The sequence below is a fragment of the Podarcis pityusensis genome, assembly GCF_964106645.2.
Source record: "Podarcis pityusensis genome assembly, chromosome: 1".
Classification (NCBI taxonomy): domain Eukaryota; kingdom Metazoa; phylum Chordata; class Lepidosauria; order Squamata; family Lacertidae; genus Podarcis; species Podarcis pityusensis.
The window spans coordinates 53312270-53331926 of NC_138028.1; the positions used below are offsets into that span (position 1 = coordinate 53312270).

Sequence of the window (19657 nt, forward strand, 5' to 3'; positions counted from 1 at the left end):
GCTTCAGTTTATTGGTGCTAAAGCTTTACTGTCGGGGATCGTCTTTAGGAAGCGGGACGAGGGGCGAATGCATTTATCCTGCCCCCCTCTCTTTTTCTCCTGCTGCAGAAGCCGCAGCGCGGAGTAAATCGGATTGGCACGGCTTGGCACGATTGCTGCCCCCCCTTCTGATTTTTTTTTTTTTTTAACAAAGCGAGCTCCCGGGTGATGGAGGCGGAGGAGGCCAAATGAGCATGTTCACATCCGGTGTGATGGCACATGCGTGCTTCCTTTATTCCGGGATAACTTTGGTCCGCGTCAATCACCCGTCCCGGCCGAGCTAGGCTGGGCTGGGCTAAACGAAGCGGAGCCGCGCGAAGGCACCAGGGGGCGGTGCTTAGGGAAAGCTCCGCCCCTCACAGGGCCGACCCCTTTCGAAGATGCGAACGCTGGCCGGAATAGACGGAACCAGCAGCCCTGCGGCGAAGGCGAACTTCCCAGAACGGGCAAATAAATAACAGGATGGGGCGAAGGGACGCACAGGGCTCGAAGGACACCGAGTCTCTGCCAGATCAAGCGGCCTCTAGAGGCTTTGCCTTGCCTTTGTGATGATGAGAAAACGCGCTTTTAACGCTTGCAGGTTGTTCTGTGCCCGCGCTGGTAGGATTCAAGCTCGGCACAGTTCAGTGTTGGATCCGAAAACGCCGCAATATATAGCAGCGGTTGAAACTTCTAGGAATGAAGATAGGAAGCCAGATCTGCCTGGCTTTTATTTCTCTTTTCAAAAGCCTGCCTGTTTCAGGGATAATTATACGCTAGAAGTGGGCAACAATTAAGACTTTTATAATCACAGTACAACAGGTCGCGATTCTACGCATCTGCGCGTACAGTTTGGTTTTACAGAAAGTAAAGCCTATGGCAGCTGCAGTCGTTACTCAGCTAATTTTTACTTGCACAGACCTTGATGTACAATTCAAAAAGAAGAAGACGATTGCATTATATTCCTATGCTGGTTTAGGAGGTTTGACATACACTTCCCTTGACTTTAGGAGTACTTTTTTATTATTCTGTTTCGATTATTTACTTCATTTATGTATTGGCCTTCCTCCCAAAGGAGCACTCCCCAAAGAGATCTCTTTTGCCCATCACTACAACCCAAGTGAATCCAGTTTGCCAACATTCTCCTTCAAAGGGAAACAGTCCCACATTTTTCCTGGTTATGGGTCTGTTCAACTGCACAACAGCAAAAAGATGCGGTGAGAAAGAAATGTTGAGTTCTGCTTGTGAAAGCCAGAAGAAGAAGAAATGATAAACACTGGCCCATAAACTATTGCACATGTTACCCTTCAAAAAGTGAAATATGCAAAAAGTAGAGATTATACTCTACAGAGTAGTACAATTCAACATTTGAATGCATTTGCTAATACTGTATTTATAAACTCATATAATGCTTTAATTATACAATATATACAATATGTATGAATGCAAAAAAGCAAAAACAACTCCACCCACCTTCAAATAAATTACACTGGGCAACAATTTTTTACTTTTTGAATGTTGTCTAGATTTCTACAACTGATTTAGGGTATTTTTGCACTGCTGAATCAGGAAATGGCATCCGTTTCTCTCCATCAGGTCAGGTTTACTGTAAACTGAATGGTGGGCATTGATAAAGGTAAGTACACGTAAATTGTATGTTGCTTCACCATTTTTCAAACTTCAGGGCTTGAACTTCTGTTCCTTGGAACTCCTGGAATGCTCAGCGGCAGGGAGGTCTCTCTTCAGAGTCCAACAGTAGTCAGCCATCATGACTGCGTCCCAGCGACCCTGATACCTGGTCTCCATCTCTTTCATGTCCTGATGGAATCTCTCCCCCTGCTCGTCACTCATTGAACCCAGGTTCTCAGGAAACCGGTCCATATGTGAAAATAGGTAGTGCATCTTGACGCTCATGTTGCAGCCCAGGTTTCTGAAAGCAGTCAGCATGTTGTTGACAAGTTCTGCGTAGTTTCTGGCCTTATTGTTGCCAAGAAAGTTCTTCACTACCAGAACAAATGCCTTCCACGCTTCCAGTTCCACTTCGTTCATTGAGTTTCCGAACTCTGGATCTCTGATGAGCTGATGGATCTGAGGACCGTCAAAGATGCCAGCTTTCAACTTCTCCATGGTCAATCCTGGAAAAGCCTGGCACAAGTAAGTGAAGCAGTCACCATCCTTGTCCAGAGCCTTGGTGAACTGCTTGATTAAGCCGAGCTTGATGTGCAGCGGTGGGAAGAGTATTCTGTCTCTGTCCACCAGAGGGTCGTTGATGACGTTCCTTTCTTTGCAAGGCACCAATTCCTCCCGCACAGGCCAGTCCTTCTTTGTGTAATGCTGAGCACGGTCCATACTATCCCACATGCACAGAAAACATGGGTACTTGGTGAAGCCAGACTGTTGTCCCAACAAAAAGTTCACCATCTTCAGGTCAACACAAATAAACCACTTATGCTGATCATAACCAATTTTCTCCAGCACATACTTCACCGCTTCATAGTTCTCCTTCAGTGTAGTCGAGTGAGCCAGGGGTATAGAGGCAAACTGGTTGCCGTTGTGTAGCAGAACACATTTCAGTGATCGCTTGCTGCTGTCAATGAACAGTCTCCAATCTTTGGGTTCGTACTGTAGCACTCCAAGCTTGAGCAGAAGCTGCGCAATATCTGCACAGTACACCAAGTCCTTCTCTTCCGAGAAAAAACGGAGGTACTTTTAATGCCTGTTGCGGAAGAAGCTGATGTGAGCACTGTCAGAGAGGATGTTTTTTTCCTTCAATCTGAATGCCAACAGTTTGGCAGATTCCTTTGACAAGCTGAGGTCGCGAACTAGATCATTCAACTCCTTTTGGGAAAATGGATGTGGAGCATTATCTTCAAGAACCACTTCTTCTTCATGTCCTTCAACACTGGAGGCATCTTCGTCACTAATGTCAGGAAGTTCTCCGAAGATAGGCACTGGAATTTCATCACAATGAGCTACAGGACGACGTGCTGATTGAAGATCAGGATACTTGAGGCTGCTCCGGTTCTTTCTGTTGATCCCACCAATTTATGGAGCCGCACCAATTTATGGAAGATTTCGAGGTTTTATGACTTCAAACTGATCCCTTTTCGACATAATCACCCAGAACTATCGGACTTGAATACTTCTTGTCATTAAAATAATCATTTCCAAACAAAACAATTATTCAACATGGCATTTTACCCCCACCAACTTCTTCTAAAATGCTCCACACAAGCGTACATGTGAACAAAAACGTAAAAAAAGACATGTGGCCATAGCTCAAAAATCTGACCTGATTGAGCAAAACCAATGTGATTTTTGGATTCAGCGCATCAGATTTGTCCTAAATCAACTGAAAAAGCACAGACAACAAATTTGTTGTTGACCAGTGTTATTAATAAATATTGAATATGAACAATATAATATCACACTCGCTTCAAAAGTATGAGCCAGCTTTCCAAATGTTCTTTCTCTTATAAGTACAAATAATTTATTCCTCTTCTTGAGATTTGTAATTATTTTTTATATATTGAGTTACCAAATCTCAGCTTTTAATAATTTTTCTTTCTTTAATTACTGGCCTATTCCATTATTGTTACCATAACTGGATATCAGCCAAGGACCATTTTCAAACTTTAGGCTGCATTCCTATACCCACTTAGCTAGGAGTAAGCCCCATTAAACCAATAGGAGTGTGCTGTGAGTTGTGCATAGTAATTATAATTTATTATTTTTATCATCTGAGAACTGCAACACAATGTTGTAGTGCATCCCACCCTGTAAGAGGGGTGCTTTTTAGGACTCCTGAGAGCTTTGAGCAGGAAGCTGGTGCTGTTCAGGTCTTGAGGAGGGGCGCTTCAGGAGTTGGGGAAGGGAGGAAAGGCATGTTTTTCTTTGCCTCCCCCTTCCCCAATTTTCATCTAGGCTGCCAGATTCTACCCCTTTCTCCTCTTTCTCTGTAGGCTCTTCAATCTGAAGGTTGCAATCCTGGCCAGTTGTGCAGAAAGGCCTTTAAATATTCAGATTAAGAAACACTCCTGATTTCTAGAGAAAGGGGAGCAAAAATAAAAATTCTCTTTCCCCACTTCCAGAATTGCAAACTTTCATATCTTTCAGAATTCTCCTTAACCCTTACATGCTCTCTCTCTCTCTCTCTGTGTGTGTGTGTGTGTGTGTGTGAGAGAGAGAGAGAGAGAGAGAGAGAGAGAGAGAGAGATTTATAATTAGACAGTCTCTCTGAAATGTCTTGAACATTGCATATCTAAGGGGATGGTCTCCCATGCTGAAGACTTAGCAATTTTTCCACCTGGACCGAAAAAAGTTCCATGTCACTTGAAAGCTTGCAAAAGTGCAAGACAAAACAGATAGTTTTGTGCTGTTCTTTGAAAGCTGCACCTGCTGTGAAAGAGACTTACCAACAGATGGCGGCAGGCCCCCACATTTCCTGGGTGATCAGCCAAAAAGCATGCTGAACTTGCAACCTAATTTGGACTTTCAGTAGGACTTCACTGGCTGGAACATACCAGGCTGTTGAGCTGGGAGCATGAAAAACATGTTCAAGCCAAGAGATCTTGGCAGGGTGGGGACTTTGGTCCTGAGTTAAGAAGTATCTGGATGTCAGCATTGGTTTCTTTTGAGTTTTTGTTCTTTTCTGTTCTCCAAAGCGGATGAATTTTTCCATAAGGATGATTTCAGTTGAAACAAACTAATTTAGCAATTTCCACAAAGGAACAGGGCGGTGGGTTGGAGCATGTAAATATCTGCTTATCTTGTTTTAAAATGCACCCGAAAAATGACATGCAGACTAACTTTTTGAAGACTTCCCAGAAGTTTCTTTGCATCCTTGCACATTGCAATGTCCATCAACAAGAAAAACGAGCAATGTGTTGTTGGAAATTGCTAACACATGGCCCTAGAAAAATAGAGCGTCAGAGCAGACGCCCATCTAGTTCTGCATCCTCTTCTCACAGTGGCCAACCAGATGCTTGTGAGAAGTTCTCAAGAAGGACTTGAGCACTCTCCTCACTGATGTTCCACAGCAGATCTTTGGGGGAGCAGATCTCAGTGTAGATCTTTAGTCCCTCCTTGTTCCTGATGTAGGTCTTCACTCACCACTTCTTCCCTGGCTGGGGGGGGGGCAACATTTTGTGGTTTGCCTCAGGCTTTGAAATGTATTGGGCAAGCCCTGCGGCCATCATTACAACCCGGGGGAGTGAATTTCATACCTTAACTATGCAGTATGTGAAGAAGGTTTTTCCTTTGTAGGTCCTGAGTCTTCCAACATCCAGCTTCATTGGTTCACTCCAGATTCTAGTAGAATAAGAATGGGAGAAAACCTTCATCCTATTTATTGTGTATTTGTAATTATCTATACACTTGGTGGTATTGAGATGGTTATCTGCGCTCCTGAAGCGATTTGCGCCCTCAAAGGTTTTGGGGCAGTTACACTACTTTGCATTGTATGTCCAGTAGGTTCCTCCTGAAATCCTATATACAGTGGTACCTCAGGTTCCAGATGCTTTGGGTTACAGACTCCGCTAACCCAGAAATAGTACCTCGGGTTAAGAATTTTGCTTCAGGATGAGAACAGAAATCGCGCGGTGGCGGCAGCGGGAGGCCCCATTAGCTAAAGTGGTACCTCAGGTTAAGAACAGTTTCAGGTTAAGAACGGACCTCCAGAACGAATTAAGTTCTTAACCTGAGGTACCACTGTACTACAAATGTTCTATTTCTTCTTCTTTTAGTCCAGCTTCTAATTGCGCTATAGCACAAATGGCCTTGGCAATGTGCTGTATTGTATCTGCTTCTTTGTGATGTAACCACTCACATATACTTCAGGTTGATGCCGGATACCAGCATTCATGTGGGCTTTAGTTTTTTGGTGAGTGGACGTTTTGTTTTGTTCCGTTTGGTGGAAATGAGCAATGGTGTAGCAAAGCAATCATAGCAAACATAAGAAGTGTACAGATTGCAGGCTTTTCCCACTTAGCTTGTTGGGGGGAGGCCCCCCTGACTGACCAACTACAAAAGCTGAGGTTGCTGAACCGACTCCTAGGCTGGGCTGTTGTTTGGGGGGGGGGGTGTTGTTGGGAGGGTTGTTGCTGTTGGATCTTGTGATATATGTGGAAATTTTTCAGTTGGGTTGTATTTTTTTTAATGTTTCATTTATTGTTTACGACTACTATTGTTATGTTGCGGTTATGTATTTTTAAAAATGTTGTAAGCTGCCATGAACATGGTTTGAAATGTGGAGCCAACTAAAGAAACTTGTTTGTCAGAAGCAATCCAGGATTAAAACCCAATTAATAGAGGCAATAATTCAATCTTGGTTTCACATTATTACAGCTGCAGAACTAAAAAAACTCCATGGGAAGGCGTTGTAAGGCCGTAATTAAAACTAAAGGTTACTCAACTAAGTATTGTATATCTCATTTTTTCTATGTGTTTCACGTTTTTTCTTTATGACTGCTGTTGTAATAAATAATCCTTCATAAAAGTTATTGCATTACATTCTTCATTAAATTATCCTTCCATTGATATATAATTTTATGGTATTACTCCAAAAAAAGTGGTGTTATGAGCCATCAAACCTCAGAAATACACTTTCCCCAAAAGGTTTCCACAATTTTGGCCACTAGTATATGTATGAATGTACAGATGAAATTATGGGTGCACAAGTAACTAAAAAAAAGAGTGAAAGAATTCAAGTTGTTGGGAGCATGGATGATGGAATGGGCAGTTTGAATGCAACAATGGGGGAACATTGGGGAAGCATTGCAGAACAACTGATAAAGTGAGTTTATGTGTAGGCAATCCAGTATACATCCACTAATATCACACTATTAATGTATCAACAACATGTTGCTCCACCACTTACCATAAAACAGCAGTCTGAAGCGGCCCTTTCTACATACCATGGGTAATTTTACAGTCCACTTATTCTAAATTTAAAAACCCCAAACACCAGAGCTACAAGTGTCCTGAAATCTAGCTCAAGTGGAGGCTGCTTCAGTTTTTCAGGGTCTGCTTTTAAATTTTTTAGTAGAAATGCATGATCTGCTCACATTTTTTTAAATGTACAAATGATATTACTAGCTCTAATTGAATTGTCAGTATCTGTACTTGCATTTTATTTCCCTCAAGAGAGGAATGAATGTATTAGTTTCAATTTCTCTCTATTTTTCATTTTTCCACTCTTAAGTTTGGTTCACTCTCATTTCCTTATATAACTGCAAACATTTTTAAAGTGTCTACATGACAGTTTGTACACATTTTTTGTGTGCATTTATTTTCTCTTAATATACATATTTTTGTATGCAATTTTGCCTAGAAAATGATTTTTTACAAGCAATTTCCCCTTAATATAATGCTTTCTTGTACATACTTTTCACTAATACACTTATCCTATAGGACCTTTTTTACTAATGGCTGGCATCCTCTGTCTCGGGAGACAATGGAAGAGTGTGCCTTATATAATTCTTATATAATTCTGTACACATCCTTTGCATAAGGAGTGCACTGCAAAATTCAAAGAAGTGCAGTTTTCAAGAGAGCTATGTTTCAGTTCATTTTTTTTTGTTTTGTTTGGACACTATGAATTATTAGGTAATTTCACATTTAAAATGCAAACTGAAATAATTTATTTCCCATCCCTATTCAGACCTCACTGTTTAAAATCCCACCACCACCAGAGGCAAGTGATGCAAATATTTTGATAAAAATGAATATTCCCTTTCATCTAGAATGAAGTACTAATAATAGCAGACTAGCAGTTATTGAAAGCTGTACGTGAAGGCAGTGGGTATGACATGTTGTGCCTTAAGTCCCATGCTTGATAGCTATTCCCTTTAAAGGCATCCCGTTAAATCCCTTTGATGGGTGTGATGGAATGGCATGCATTACGATTTGTATGTATACACCATTCCTACCTATGTTAATCTGGGCCCTGCTAGGCCTGCAGAGCCCTGGTTGAAGGAGCTAATTCGCATTGGTGCAATGACCAGGAATTGGCATCATATGACTTAGCATTGTTTGGATCCCAAGATTAACAACCTAGACATTTCTTTGCCATGCATTTAGAATTACATGTCCACCAAACTATCCTGAAAGGTACTTTTTTGCAGCTAATTTCATAGACTTCCGGAATCATAGAATTGTAGAGTTGGAAGGGACCCTGAGAATCAACTAGTCCAACTCCCTGCAATGCAGGAATATGCAGCTGTCCCATATGGGGATTGAACCTGCAACCTTGGTGTTATCAGCACCATGCTCTAACCAGCTGAACTATTCAGGCTTTCCAATTTATTTTCGTTGTTTCTTTTTCCACTCTTGATTTTGCTTTTTCCTCTTATTCCATCTCAGCAAGTTCTTAAGGAGCCTTGAGAATTATAAACAGTGCATCCTGCACCAAAACTGTCAAAATGTCTCTGTTCAGCAGGTCCATTAATTCAATCCTAAAGGAGAGTCCAAGGAAAGATGGGAGCCAATGGGTAGTTGAATCTTCTTTAGCTGATATCATGGCTTCAAAGGTCTACCTTGCCCTGTTTATAATAGCTGTGCTCTCTAAACCAACATTGCTTCTTCCTTCCTTGGCCTTCTTGAAGACTGGTGACATTTGTCCAAAAGTCACTAGTAGTTCAACTACTGCAGTGGCTAGAGTACAGAGGCCCTTGTAATGTACATTTATAGAAGGATTGTTTTATTTTTAGAAACACACAGAACTTTTGACCTAAGAATTAAAATTCCAGAAACATGGGAATCAGAGCTAGAAAAACAGAAGTTGACATCCACTGAGATCCTCACAGCAGGACAACAGTCATATTGTCCTACAGTGATGAGTTTATTATTCAAGAATACAGTCGTCACAACTGAATGAAATGCTGCAATCTGTAATGCATTATCAAAATCTGATGACGTTCTTGGGGAACAAAAGGTGATGATACTACATCAGGGGTCAGCAAGGTTTATCTTGCCTGGGCCAGTCCCATGGAAATTCCTCCGTGGGCTGGATCATGTGTGTGCATGAATGTGCACGCCTGCAATTTTCGGCATCTGTGCAGATACGATTTTCGGTGTCTTCGTGTGCGCAGACATGATTTTCGGCACCGCGGAAGCGAGTCCCTGCTCCACGCTGTGTCTGTTTAGCACAACACGTGAGTGGGCGGCTCGGTTTGGGGGCGGCTCATGGGCCGGTAAAACGACCTCTGCAGGCCGCTTCCAGCCCATGGACCTTAGGTTGGTGACCCCTGTACTACATAATGCAACTCTTCATCCTGTGACCAAACATGTTTTCTGCATGCTGCACAGCTTCGTCCATTTCTGAGTTCAGAAGCTCATGCTGTGAGGCTCCCATTATTTTCCATAGGAGATTATTTTAAAGACAAATTGAACTTGCGTTACTTCCAGCATCATGTTTTGTTTTCAAGCCTTAGATGGCTTAGACATCAAAGGGAAGGAATGGGCTGAAGAACTGCCTTTTAACTGAAATCCAGACTATACCTTCCCCAGGAGATACCATAATTTTTAAAAGACTTCAAAGCAGCCACAGGATCCAATTTGGATTGGAGCCATGGCAATGGAGGAGAGGGTTAACCCTTCCTCCTCATATCATTTCCCCAATCAAAATCCACACCGCTCAACCCCAAAGCTGCTATAAACTGCCTCAGAGAAATCCTCCCCAAAGCAGAAGGGATTACATTTTTTTCACCCTGCCACTAATAGTAATTCCACTGCATTCAACTACAACAGTCAGTCTAGTTATTTCAACCCCGAGGCACACTCTATTGTTTCTTGAGAGAGATGGATAACAACTAACTACATAAAAAACTTGATCTGCCACTCCCATTATATGAACCCTAAGCATGCTAGGAAAACACATCCCTGAATCATGCCAAGTTTCTGCGAAACAAAGGCATTCACTAAGTATCCTGCTGTGAACATAGATCTTCCATCGCTTGTGCTTTGAACAGAAATTTCTGAAATAAGCATGGATCTGATGAGCCCATTTACCAATGCTGGTCTCAGAGTTGTCATGCCTAGGCAAGTGATAGCACGAATGATGGCTGGTCAGTTCCAGGCTATGTATTTAGATGGAACCACCTTCAGTTCGGTTTTACAGAGAAACTCCTTTGGTTGGCTGGTGCATGAACTGCACTGAGAAATAGGGCATGTGACTCTGCTGATTCTCCCAGATGTTTCAGTCACCTTTAATATGTTTCTACACCACCAGTCAGGGTTGGTGACTGGAAACCCTCCAACAAGTACTTCCTGCCTAACCAGGGAATTGCAGGAGATGGTGCTGGAAGGATGACTGCTCCACACCTTAGGAATTATCTCATGGGGTGCTGCAGAGATTCCTCTTACACTCTGTGCTACTTAACATCTACGTGACGCTGACGGGAGAGATTGTATAGAGATTTGGGTCAGGAATCTACCACGTGCTGATGACACTCAATAGTATCTTGATCTTCTGATGTAGCTGTGGGTCCCTGAATGTTTGTGTGTTCCTCTGCTTTGAGATGTCTGGGTGATGAGACCTAGATCTTGGACCTCAGCTGTGGCACTCAACTGGGAATTGAAACTCTGTCAGGTGTCAACCACAATGCCCAGAATTATTTGAGAGAAATGATGTGCTTTAAAGGTATAGTGGGTACACAGTCTTGGATGGTGGTATTTGGGTAAGATTCCAGGGACTATTACGCAAAGATGACCTTTACAATTATACTGTATAACTTCTCAGTTGGATACAGTTAAAATTACATATAATGGACTGACTGGAACAACCCCTTAAGTTAGAAAGGCTGAAGGCCTTAAAAAAAATAAATCAAATCAAATCATTGGCTGCATCATTGAATCTTCCATGTCTCATAACTCAAGCTTGCTGCTACATTGAAGACATAGCAAATATGAAACTGTGAGTGACGTAAGAAAGACACAGCCACAGACAGGTTGCAAACCAGCATGTTGCGCATTCTTGGCTAACTTATTAATATGCATTTTGGCCCACTTTTAATATTAGGCAATAGACAATCTGTGTACATCTGAAATGCATTGGGCATGCATTTGTGAGTTCCATGCTTCTAGACCAAAAAAGAGGAAGAACATGCACTGGACCCTTAACACAGAGAGTAGGAATATTGTCTAAGAGGCAATGGATAGTGCCCCAAGCCTCCTGCTTCCGCATGTTGAAATTATGGCTGCTTTGCAAGAATGCTGCATTTAGGATTTCACCTTCCTCTCCCTCAAAGTAAAGAGAGGGCGCTTCTAGACTTACTATTTTGGGGTGGGTTTCAATCACATACTTGCACATTAGGGTCCCACAATTGCCATGGATATGGAGGTCCTGTGCTATAATAGGAATGCATTGATAGTCAGTTGTCACAGTTGTGTATGAAGGCTTTATGCACACTCCTTGCGTTTACTCTTTCAGAAGGGTAGCATTTGCTGTTTCTTTGCAAACTAACAAAAAGTTTGAAAAGTGCGGTATTAAAAACATCACTGCAAAGTCCAACCACAAATTTGCTCGCACGACCCAACGAGGAAGAATCTCTTTTGTAACTGAAAATGCACCAGGTACACATTTATCTGGGAAAGAGATCAATAACTAGCTCAAGTGTTCTAGCTAAATTAATTGGAATGTGGGATCAGATGTGATGATTGCTGCACAATAAGTCTCTCTTGGAAGGCCAAAGAAGCCTGTTGTTGGCTGATAAAGACAGCTTGCTTATAACATGCACAGCAGTCTAAAGAAGAGGATCAGACTTAGAAAGACCACAAAGATTTTTTCCATATGGGAAAGTAATCTTTCAAATCAGGGGAATTAAAAACTTTAATAAGCCAGGAAAATGCCAGGAACCAAACCTGGTACTTTATGCAGGCAAAGCATGCATTCTTATCACTAAGGCCCTTCCCTGCAACAAAGGACAGCAAAATAAAAATAGGCTTCCTTTAGGCTGTGTACACATACATTTAAAGCACACTGCTTCCCCCAAGGAATCCTAGGAACTGTAGTTTGCCCCTCACAGAGCTGAAATTATCAGCACTTTTTAAAAAAAGGATGAACAGAAGGTAAAATAAATTGAGAAGAGATAAGGGACCAACCTAATGATGATGGTGGAGTGAAAAGAAAAACAGGAGAGAAGAAGCAGGTTTTGAAGGATAGACCTCTGAAAACATATATTCTGCTGCAGTCTAGTAATCCTACTATTGCATCCTGGCTATAATATTACCAGTTCTCCGTTACAGTCAAGTATAAATTCTGGTGACCTGTAAGAACCTCCACAGAATCACCAGTATTGGATTCCAAAGATTTTTTTTTATCCCGAAATACAGTTCCTATAGATAAAATCATAACATCAGAAATGTACTACTTGTCTTTGTAACTCAGACAATCCTTTAAAACCCAATTAGCTGCCTCTTCCAACCCACATACTTCATGTAGGCCAGAGGCAGTACCTGACATGCCAAGCAAATTATATGGAAGAATCAGAAGCAAACCAATTTATCTCACCTGTCCCTGTTGACCAAAAATCTGGATACTTCCCAAATTTGGGGAAAATGAATACATCTTCCTACCAAGTGGCACCTGTTCTCCCAATGTCTTTGCTGTTTACTCTTAAGCGTAACCTAACACTTAGCTTTCTGAGAAGACACGACATGTTCCACTGTGCAATTGTTCTTAAAAGTAAGAAGTGCTTCATCTGGTCCTCTGCTGTAACTTGAAGCAAGTGCTTCTGATTCTTCTTGGTAAATGATGGCTCTTCCCGGTCCCTATGGCAGCTTTCTTTGATACAATTGTTATCGTTAGTCATCAGAAAGCCATGGTGTGAGAAATCGCCTCAGCTTCTTGCCACAACTATTACTATATCACCATGAAAACCTTTGAATTGAAGGGCCAGTTATAGATACAATTCACTGAAAATAATAATTGAAAATAATAGGCACCGCTTTTTGAATGTGAGATAATTTAAGAAATTAATAAATGAAAATAAATACTGCTTCTTGGAAAGAAAGACCATCTTAAAGACCACCTGAAGCCTCAGTCTATACAAACACTCACCTGGGAGTACATTCCATGGAATTAAATGGGACTTATTTCTGACATGCATTAGATTGCACTGCAAGAGTAGTTTTTATTCCATTAGCAAACCAGTGACCAAATTGTGTCAAAAAAGAATGTTTTACTCCTTATGATTATTGGGAATGATCCAGCTTTTAAAGATGAATTGGAATGCATTTCAACTGCCACGGTCTTAGTTTCTTAGTTCCGGAATGAAAGCCATAGCAGTTTCACTCTGAAATTTGAAATTCATCTACAATCTGTATACTCGCCCCACTTTTGATCCTCAGCAGCTGGTATTTGGAGGCTTACAGCCAATGGAGGTATGACATAGCTATCGTGGCTTGATAGCCTATACCTGTACAGTACTCCATTAGCCTTATCCTCTTTTAAGACCATCTAAATTTGTGGCAATCAATACAGTACATATTGTGGGAATTAACTCCGAAAGGTAATATGGGTTGTGTGAAGAAGTACTTTATTTTGTTATGAAGAGGGAGAGAAAAACTTCTCCCAATCCACTTTCTCTACACCATGCATAATTAGCCGCACGTGATTCTATGATTCCTGACAGTAAGAGCTGTTCGACAGTGGAATTTGCTGCCAAGGAGTGTGGTGGAGTCTCCTTCTTTGGAGGTCTTTAAGCAGAGGCTTGACAACCATATGTCAGGAGTGCTCTGATGGTGTTTCCTGCTTGGCAGGGGGTTGGACTCGATGGCCCTTGTGGTCTCTTCCAACTCTATGATTCTATGATTCTATGAAGGGGATTTAAGGTTTACTTGATTTTTTCTCCTAATTAAATCATGTCATCATAAATATCACTTAGTCTTCAAGTAACTTGATCTCTACATTAGCAATGCAACCCTATATATGTCTACTCAGAAGTTCAGTGGGGTTTACTCCTAGACAACCATTTCCAGAGTGATAGCAGCAAAAGTAGCAAAGAATTGTGTGGCACTTCAGAATCTTACTACAGGCTCATCCACACTTCCCTTTGTCCTGGAATTGCTTCCATTTGTTCTGTGATTTCTAGACATGGGTCCAAAAGGGGTTTATTTTGTCCCACCACTTTCCCAGGAAAACCCGCTGCTTACTGCTGAATCAGAATAAATGTCAATCTGCAGAAAACCCAATTGACGTTTGTTCCAGTTCAGCAGTAAGCAGCAGGTTCTCCCAGGGAAGATGGTCAGAGAAAAGAAAAACCTCTCATTGGACAATGGAAGTGTATATGTGCCCAATTTTGCAGAACAGGTTTTCATGGACAAGAGTTCCCCTCATCAGATGCAGAACTCTTGCCGAGTGCTACTCAAGCTATCTGATGTGTTCAACTGGCAATTCCTGTCCCCCAGTGTGCCAGGGACTGGCGCCTTACTTGGTCCCTGAAGTGTCCCATCCAACCTGGACTGCAGTGGAGCCACTGTGGACCAGCAGCCAATGGCTTGTGGACTTGCCATTGTGGATTTTGAGTATACTTCCAGTCCATGAAAGCTTATGTCCAACAACATCTAATATCAAGCCATTCATTTCCAAACAATAATTCAAGAATACAGTCTCGTCAATTTACAAGGAATGTGATGCAGAACATCTGACTGACCTTTGAAAAGACAGAAGACTGCTATTGCTAGTGGTGATGTGTTTGAGATTATTCCGTGGTCAGCTTTAAACTTAATTATCTTCTGCCTTGCTGGTCTCTAGAAAGGGAGATCAACAAAATGGCTTGGGTTGCTTGGATTCAACACAGATAATGGTAATTTCATCACTTACTTGGCACCTGGATTATGGAAGCACTGGACTAGGTAATGCCGATGGTACTTTTGCCTCATCTTTTTGCCTTGTTGTCTCACTGTTCATCATCCCGAAAATTCAACTCACTGATGGAAATGCACCAGTGATGCACCTTACTAAATGCTAGCCAAACTCAATTATTGACAGTATATGGAGAACACTGCCAGGTGTGTCCAAGTGTAAACATGGGAAAATATCAGGTGTTCAACTGATTAAATTATCAAGGGCACATTGCTAGCCTTAAATAATCAGAAATTATATAAAGAAAACAAATACAGGAGGTTGAGACATTAAAAGCTTGCGTGGCTATGTAGACTCAGCTTCGTTTCCTTCCATGCATATTTATGTGAGAAGCAGCATGTCTATCTGTGCCAAAGAGTCTTCATTCCTCTGATTTTTACTCAGAAGTGTAGGTGAGTGGTGTTCAACCCAGGGATCAGATCTGAAACCTGGAGATGCTTATTGAGCCAGGGTTGTCACCAGAAGATCAGGTAGCCTCTGTGGCTTGAAGTACCTTTTGGCCTGGCCATTCCCAAATTGGCTTTGCCTGATAAACCAACTGCGACCATTTGGGAATGGCCAGGCCATAGTTACCCATGCTCTGATAACAACCTCTTTGGACATTTGCAATGAGTTACATGTAAGGTTACCTTTGAAAATGGCTGCAAGATTGCTACCTCAGAGTGAGCATTTCAGTCATATTACACCAGTGCTTAGTCAGATGTTATGGCTCCAAGTCCACTTCTGGACCCATTTTAAAAACTTGGCCTTAAAAGCCCTAAAGAGGGTAAGACCATCTTCTACCACAAAAACCAGCCAAATTGTAATATTTTCTTCAGAAGCCCTACTCCAATGAGCCCCATCAAGCATAGTGAGGTGAATGGCCATGGCCATTATTAGAGGTACTCCAGAGGGCCCTTGCCTCAGGTTTTTCACCACTGGACTCTGAATATCCTATGCCTTCCTCCTACCTTAAAAGAAACACAAAACTTTTATAAACTTGTTTACAGGACAGCTGAGTGCACTGCAAATCACAGTGCTGATGGGACACCCACCATCTTTATTTGCAGAAATCTCAATTCACAACCTGGGTACTAGGCCTGGAAATTTTACATCCAAGTGTGGAACTAGACCACTACAAGTAACTCTGGCGCAGTGTTTCCCACTTTGTAGCTTAACTTTATTTTAGGAAAGTAGGACTCTAGGAAGTTTTTATGGAGCCAGGTCATTGGCCTATCTAACCCTGACTGATAGCAGCTATCCAAGGTTTGGGACCTTAGGTAGATTCCTGGTCCTACCTTTGTTGAGTTTTGAATCAGGGGCCTTCTGCATGCAACACAAAAGCTATGACCCTTCCTCGGTGTGAAACATTGCTTATCCCCCCCCAACCCTGAAAATTAAGTTCAGAGCTGAAAACTAACTGCACCAGTGAATGTTACTGGTAAGTGAGGGATTATCCAGTATACCTGAAGGAGCTTCTCCACCCCCATCATTCTGCCCAGACACTGAGGTTCAGTGCCAAGGGCCTTCTGGCGGTTCCCTCACTGCGAGAAGCGAAGTTACAGGGAACCAGGTAGAGGACTTTCTCAGTAGTGGCGCCTGCCCTGTGGAACGCCCTCCCACCAGATGTCAAAGGAAAAAACTACCAGACTTTTAGAAGACATCTGAAGGCAGCCCTGTTTAGGGAAGCTGTTAATATCTTAAGTACTATTGTATTTTAATATTTTGTTGGAAGCCGTCCAGAGTGGCTGGGGAAACCCAGCCAGATGGGCAGGGTATAAATAACTAATTATTATATATTATTATTATTCCAACCTAGAAGCCAAAAAAGGAAAATCCAGAGAAGGCAGCTGCTCAAGAGCTATAATCAGTGTGGAAGAGCAACAAAGACCTATTCTACATGGCTTTTCATAGTTCTGGTGTGTATCTATCTGACAAGAACATCTAGTGGATTACACACACAAAAGGACTTATGCCAGGAATGCGATGCTATTGCAAAACAATCAAATGCCATCTTGAGGCTGCAATCATAGAATCGGCCGCAGCATCTTAGTGAAACAAGAAGTGATGGTGCTTCTTTGCTTTGCATTGTTCAGACCACCGCAGGAGAACTTTGTCCTTTCAAGTTGGGTCCTGTGTTTGCTAAAGATACGGGCCACCTGAAGAAGATCCAGAGGAAAGCAATGAAGAGGCAAAGAGGATTAGAGCTGCGATTAAAGGTTCAAGGATCTATCTATCTTTAGCCTAGTGTGACATAGCTGCCATCATATATCACAAGAACTGCTCTTGCAATATATACCAGTGGCTTTATATTATTTGCAGATTATAATACTATTTGAACTATTTGTGGTTTGTTATGGGGGGGTAGCAGTTATTCCTTGTTTCCCAATGCAGTATACACTTCAACTTTAAAAAAAAAAAAACTGAAAAAGGAAGAACTATATGTTTATTTGTGGTTGAAAGGACCTATACTGGCTAGGTTTAAAAATCCTGGTCACCTCCACCTCTTGTGTGTAAACCACAGAAACTACCACCCCTGGTGTTGTTAAAGGAGGTTGGCTGCTGCTATGTACCGGTATGTATGTACAATTTCCTTTACAGGAACCCTGTCCTACACAAGGTGCTAAGGTAAGGAATGTGTGGCCCTCCAGATATTTGCTGAATTGAAACTCCCCGCATTCCTTGCCACTGGCCATGCTGAATGGGACTGATGGGAATTAGAGTCCAATAGTATTCGAAGGGCCACTGGTAAACCACCATGGGGTAAGTTATCCGTCACATAGTCTTGTCCATCTGGGTGCATGTGGAGAACTGTTGTGTTGTAATGGCTAGAGTGCCAGTTTAAGGCCAATGAGACCCACCTCTCCACACTTGTGCCAGTCACCATCTTGCAGCCACTGTTGTGAGGATGAAATGGGAATGGAAAGGACCATGTGGGCCACACCTGAACCCCCATGGAGGAAGGTCAGGATAAATGGAATCAATAAACAAGTGTATGTGCAGAGTAGCTGCATCTTCCCTCTTGCTCAGATATTTAACGGCTAGAGACCTAAGGTAGGAAACTAAAATCTGATGAACACTTGTGTACACTGGCAATATTTTCTAAAGGCATTCCAAAAATATTGCTCCCCCGCTGCAAGGGACAAGAGAGATAAAATAAGCAGAGTGGTCTACTAGGAGCAGGGTCAGAAAATAGGAACTATCTCTGGTGAACATGGACTGGTGGGGCATGTTGGTTATGCTCATCCAAGTTCTCTTGAGTGCTGATATGTTCTATGGATGCAGCATTAACCCCACCTTGATTTCCTTTGGAAGGAGGCCACTGGAGGCTTCTTGGTGTTTTGTAATATCTGCATTTATTTCTAAATATACAAGCTGAGCATAGATGGAGGCACAGCCTAAACAACAGGCAGCCCAAGTCCAGTGTTTCCCACATTAGATCTCCAACACCCTAAGATGCTTCCAGCATCCAAACTCAATTCTCTGTTTGTTTCCCTCTGTCTCACTCAAACTACAGTTTGTTGTTCAGCTAAGGCACCTAAGACCTCTGCCTGGCTAGATTGTGTATGCGGGGGGTTTTTTCAGGGGTGTCTCTGCAGATTAGTTATCTTTTCTGACCATCACCTAGCCTTTTTAGCTTCCATGGAGACAGAACACTGGGGCAGCATAGGCTATCAACACTCCTCGGTCAAGCCCAGTATTGCCTCATACCAATAGCCCTACTTACAGAAACTGATAGGAGACCCACAGCAAACTGAATTAGTATTTGGTAGCTATGCATGAACTGTGTTTCAGGGAAATTTACCTGCTGTTACTAATCTCCTTTGATAAGCTTCCAAGCAACACCAGGGCTTCCCCGAATGCAGTTTGAAAACAACAGACACCTTAAAATTGAATTAGTGGTTGAGATGCAACCTAGACCGCAGCTCATAAAGTCATATATTCTTGCCACGCAGAAAGGCTTCTGATGGCAGGGGAGCTATGAGCCTGCAGCCACCTGCCAGAGTTTCATTTATTAGTCCTCTAATTGACAAGAGTTTATGGGTGAAAATCCCAAGCATTGCTACTGGGACTGATCATAGTTTGGGTTGATTCCGGATATGAATAATTTGGCAGCACTCAATCATTACTGTTTTTTCTTTATGCAGGAAATGGAATAGCAGCTGTGCTCCAAGACTTCTAACACTCTGTAGTCAAGTGGGCAAGTCCCCTTTCCTCCGCCCCCCATTGTAGGAGGGAGTGGTATTCATTAGGACTGTTGTGTATAGTGAGGAAAGGGTTAAATACTCCGTTGTCTTCACAGCATTCCCGATCATGGTTGTCCCTTTCTACAATGGGGAGGGTATAGAAGCAATGCTATTTGGAAAGGAAAGAGTTAAAGCTTGAAGAAAGCTTCCACTTGGTTCCAATGAGAGAACATTTTCAAGCTAAATTGATTTCATGTTATTATTATTGAATTTGTATCCCACCCTTCCTCCAAAGGAGCCTAGGGTGGCAAGCATATCAATACTAAAACAATATAATGAAAATGTCTAAGAAGAGGAGATTGCTGCTGTTGTCTAAATTGCCATGCAGGGCAGGGGACGTTTTTGCAGCTGAGAAGGGAAGTGTTAATCCTCCCCTCAAGAATGCATGTGCTTTAAAAAATGCAGATATGTAGGAATGTGTGTGTTTGTGTACAAATGACTGTGGGGGGGGGAGCTTCGCCCACATTTTTCATTAGCCCCAGCCAGTGCTTTTTTCTGGGGGGACCCAGGGGGAAGCATACCCCTAAACATTTTGTGAATCTAAGTTTGG

The 19657-nt window shown here is 42.2% G+C and overlaps 1 protein-coding gene and 1 long non-coding RNA gene across 3 annotated transcripts in view; both read left to right on the plus strand.

The window, feature by feature from the left end:
* Positions 1–19657, plus strand: part of LOC308475377 — a 131554-nt gene that overhangs the window by 19666 nt on the left and 92231 nt on the right. The window lies entirely within an intron of this gene.
* Positions 13290–19657, plus strand: part of LOC308475323 (uncharacterized protein) — a 31374-nt gene continuing 25006 nt past the window's right edge. The window contains exons 1-2 of one of the 2 annotated variants that reach the window (XR_013985110.1): positions 13290–13398; positions 16680–17079. Coding sequence is in view for 1 of the 2 variants with exons in the window: in XM_081002407.1 (XP_080858533.1) it covers positions 13393–13398; positions 16957–17079 (129 nt within the window). In the remaining variant the exon portion in view is untranslated. The remainder of the gene's footprint in view (positions 13399–16679; positions 17080–19657) is intronic. The other variant, XM_081002407.1, reaches the window with a different exon arrangement.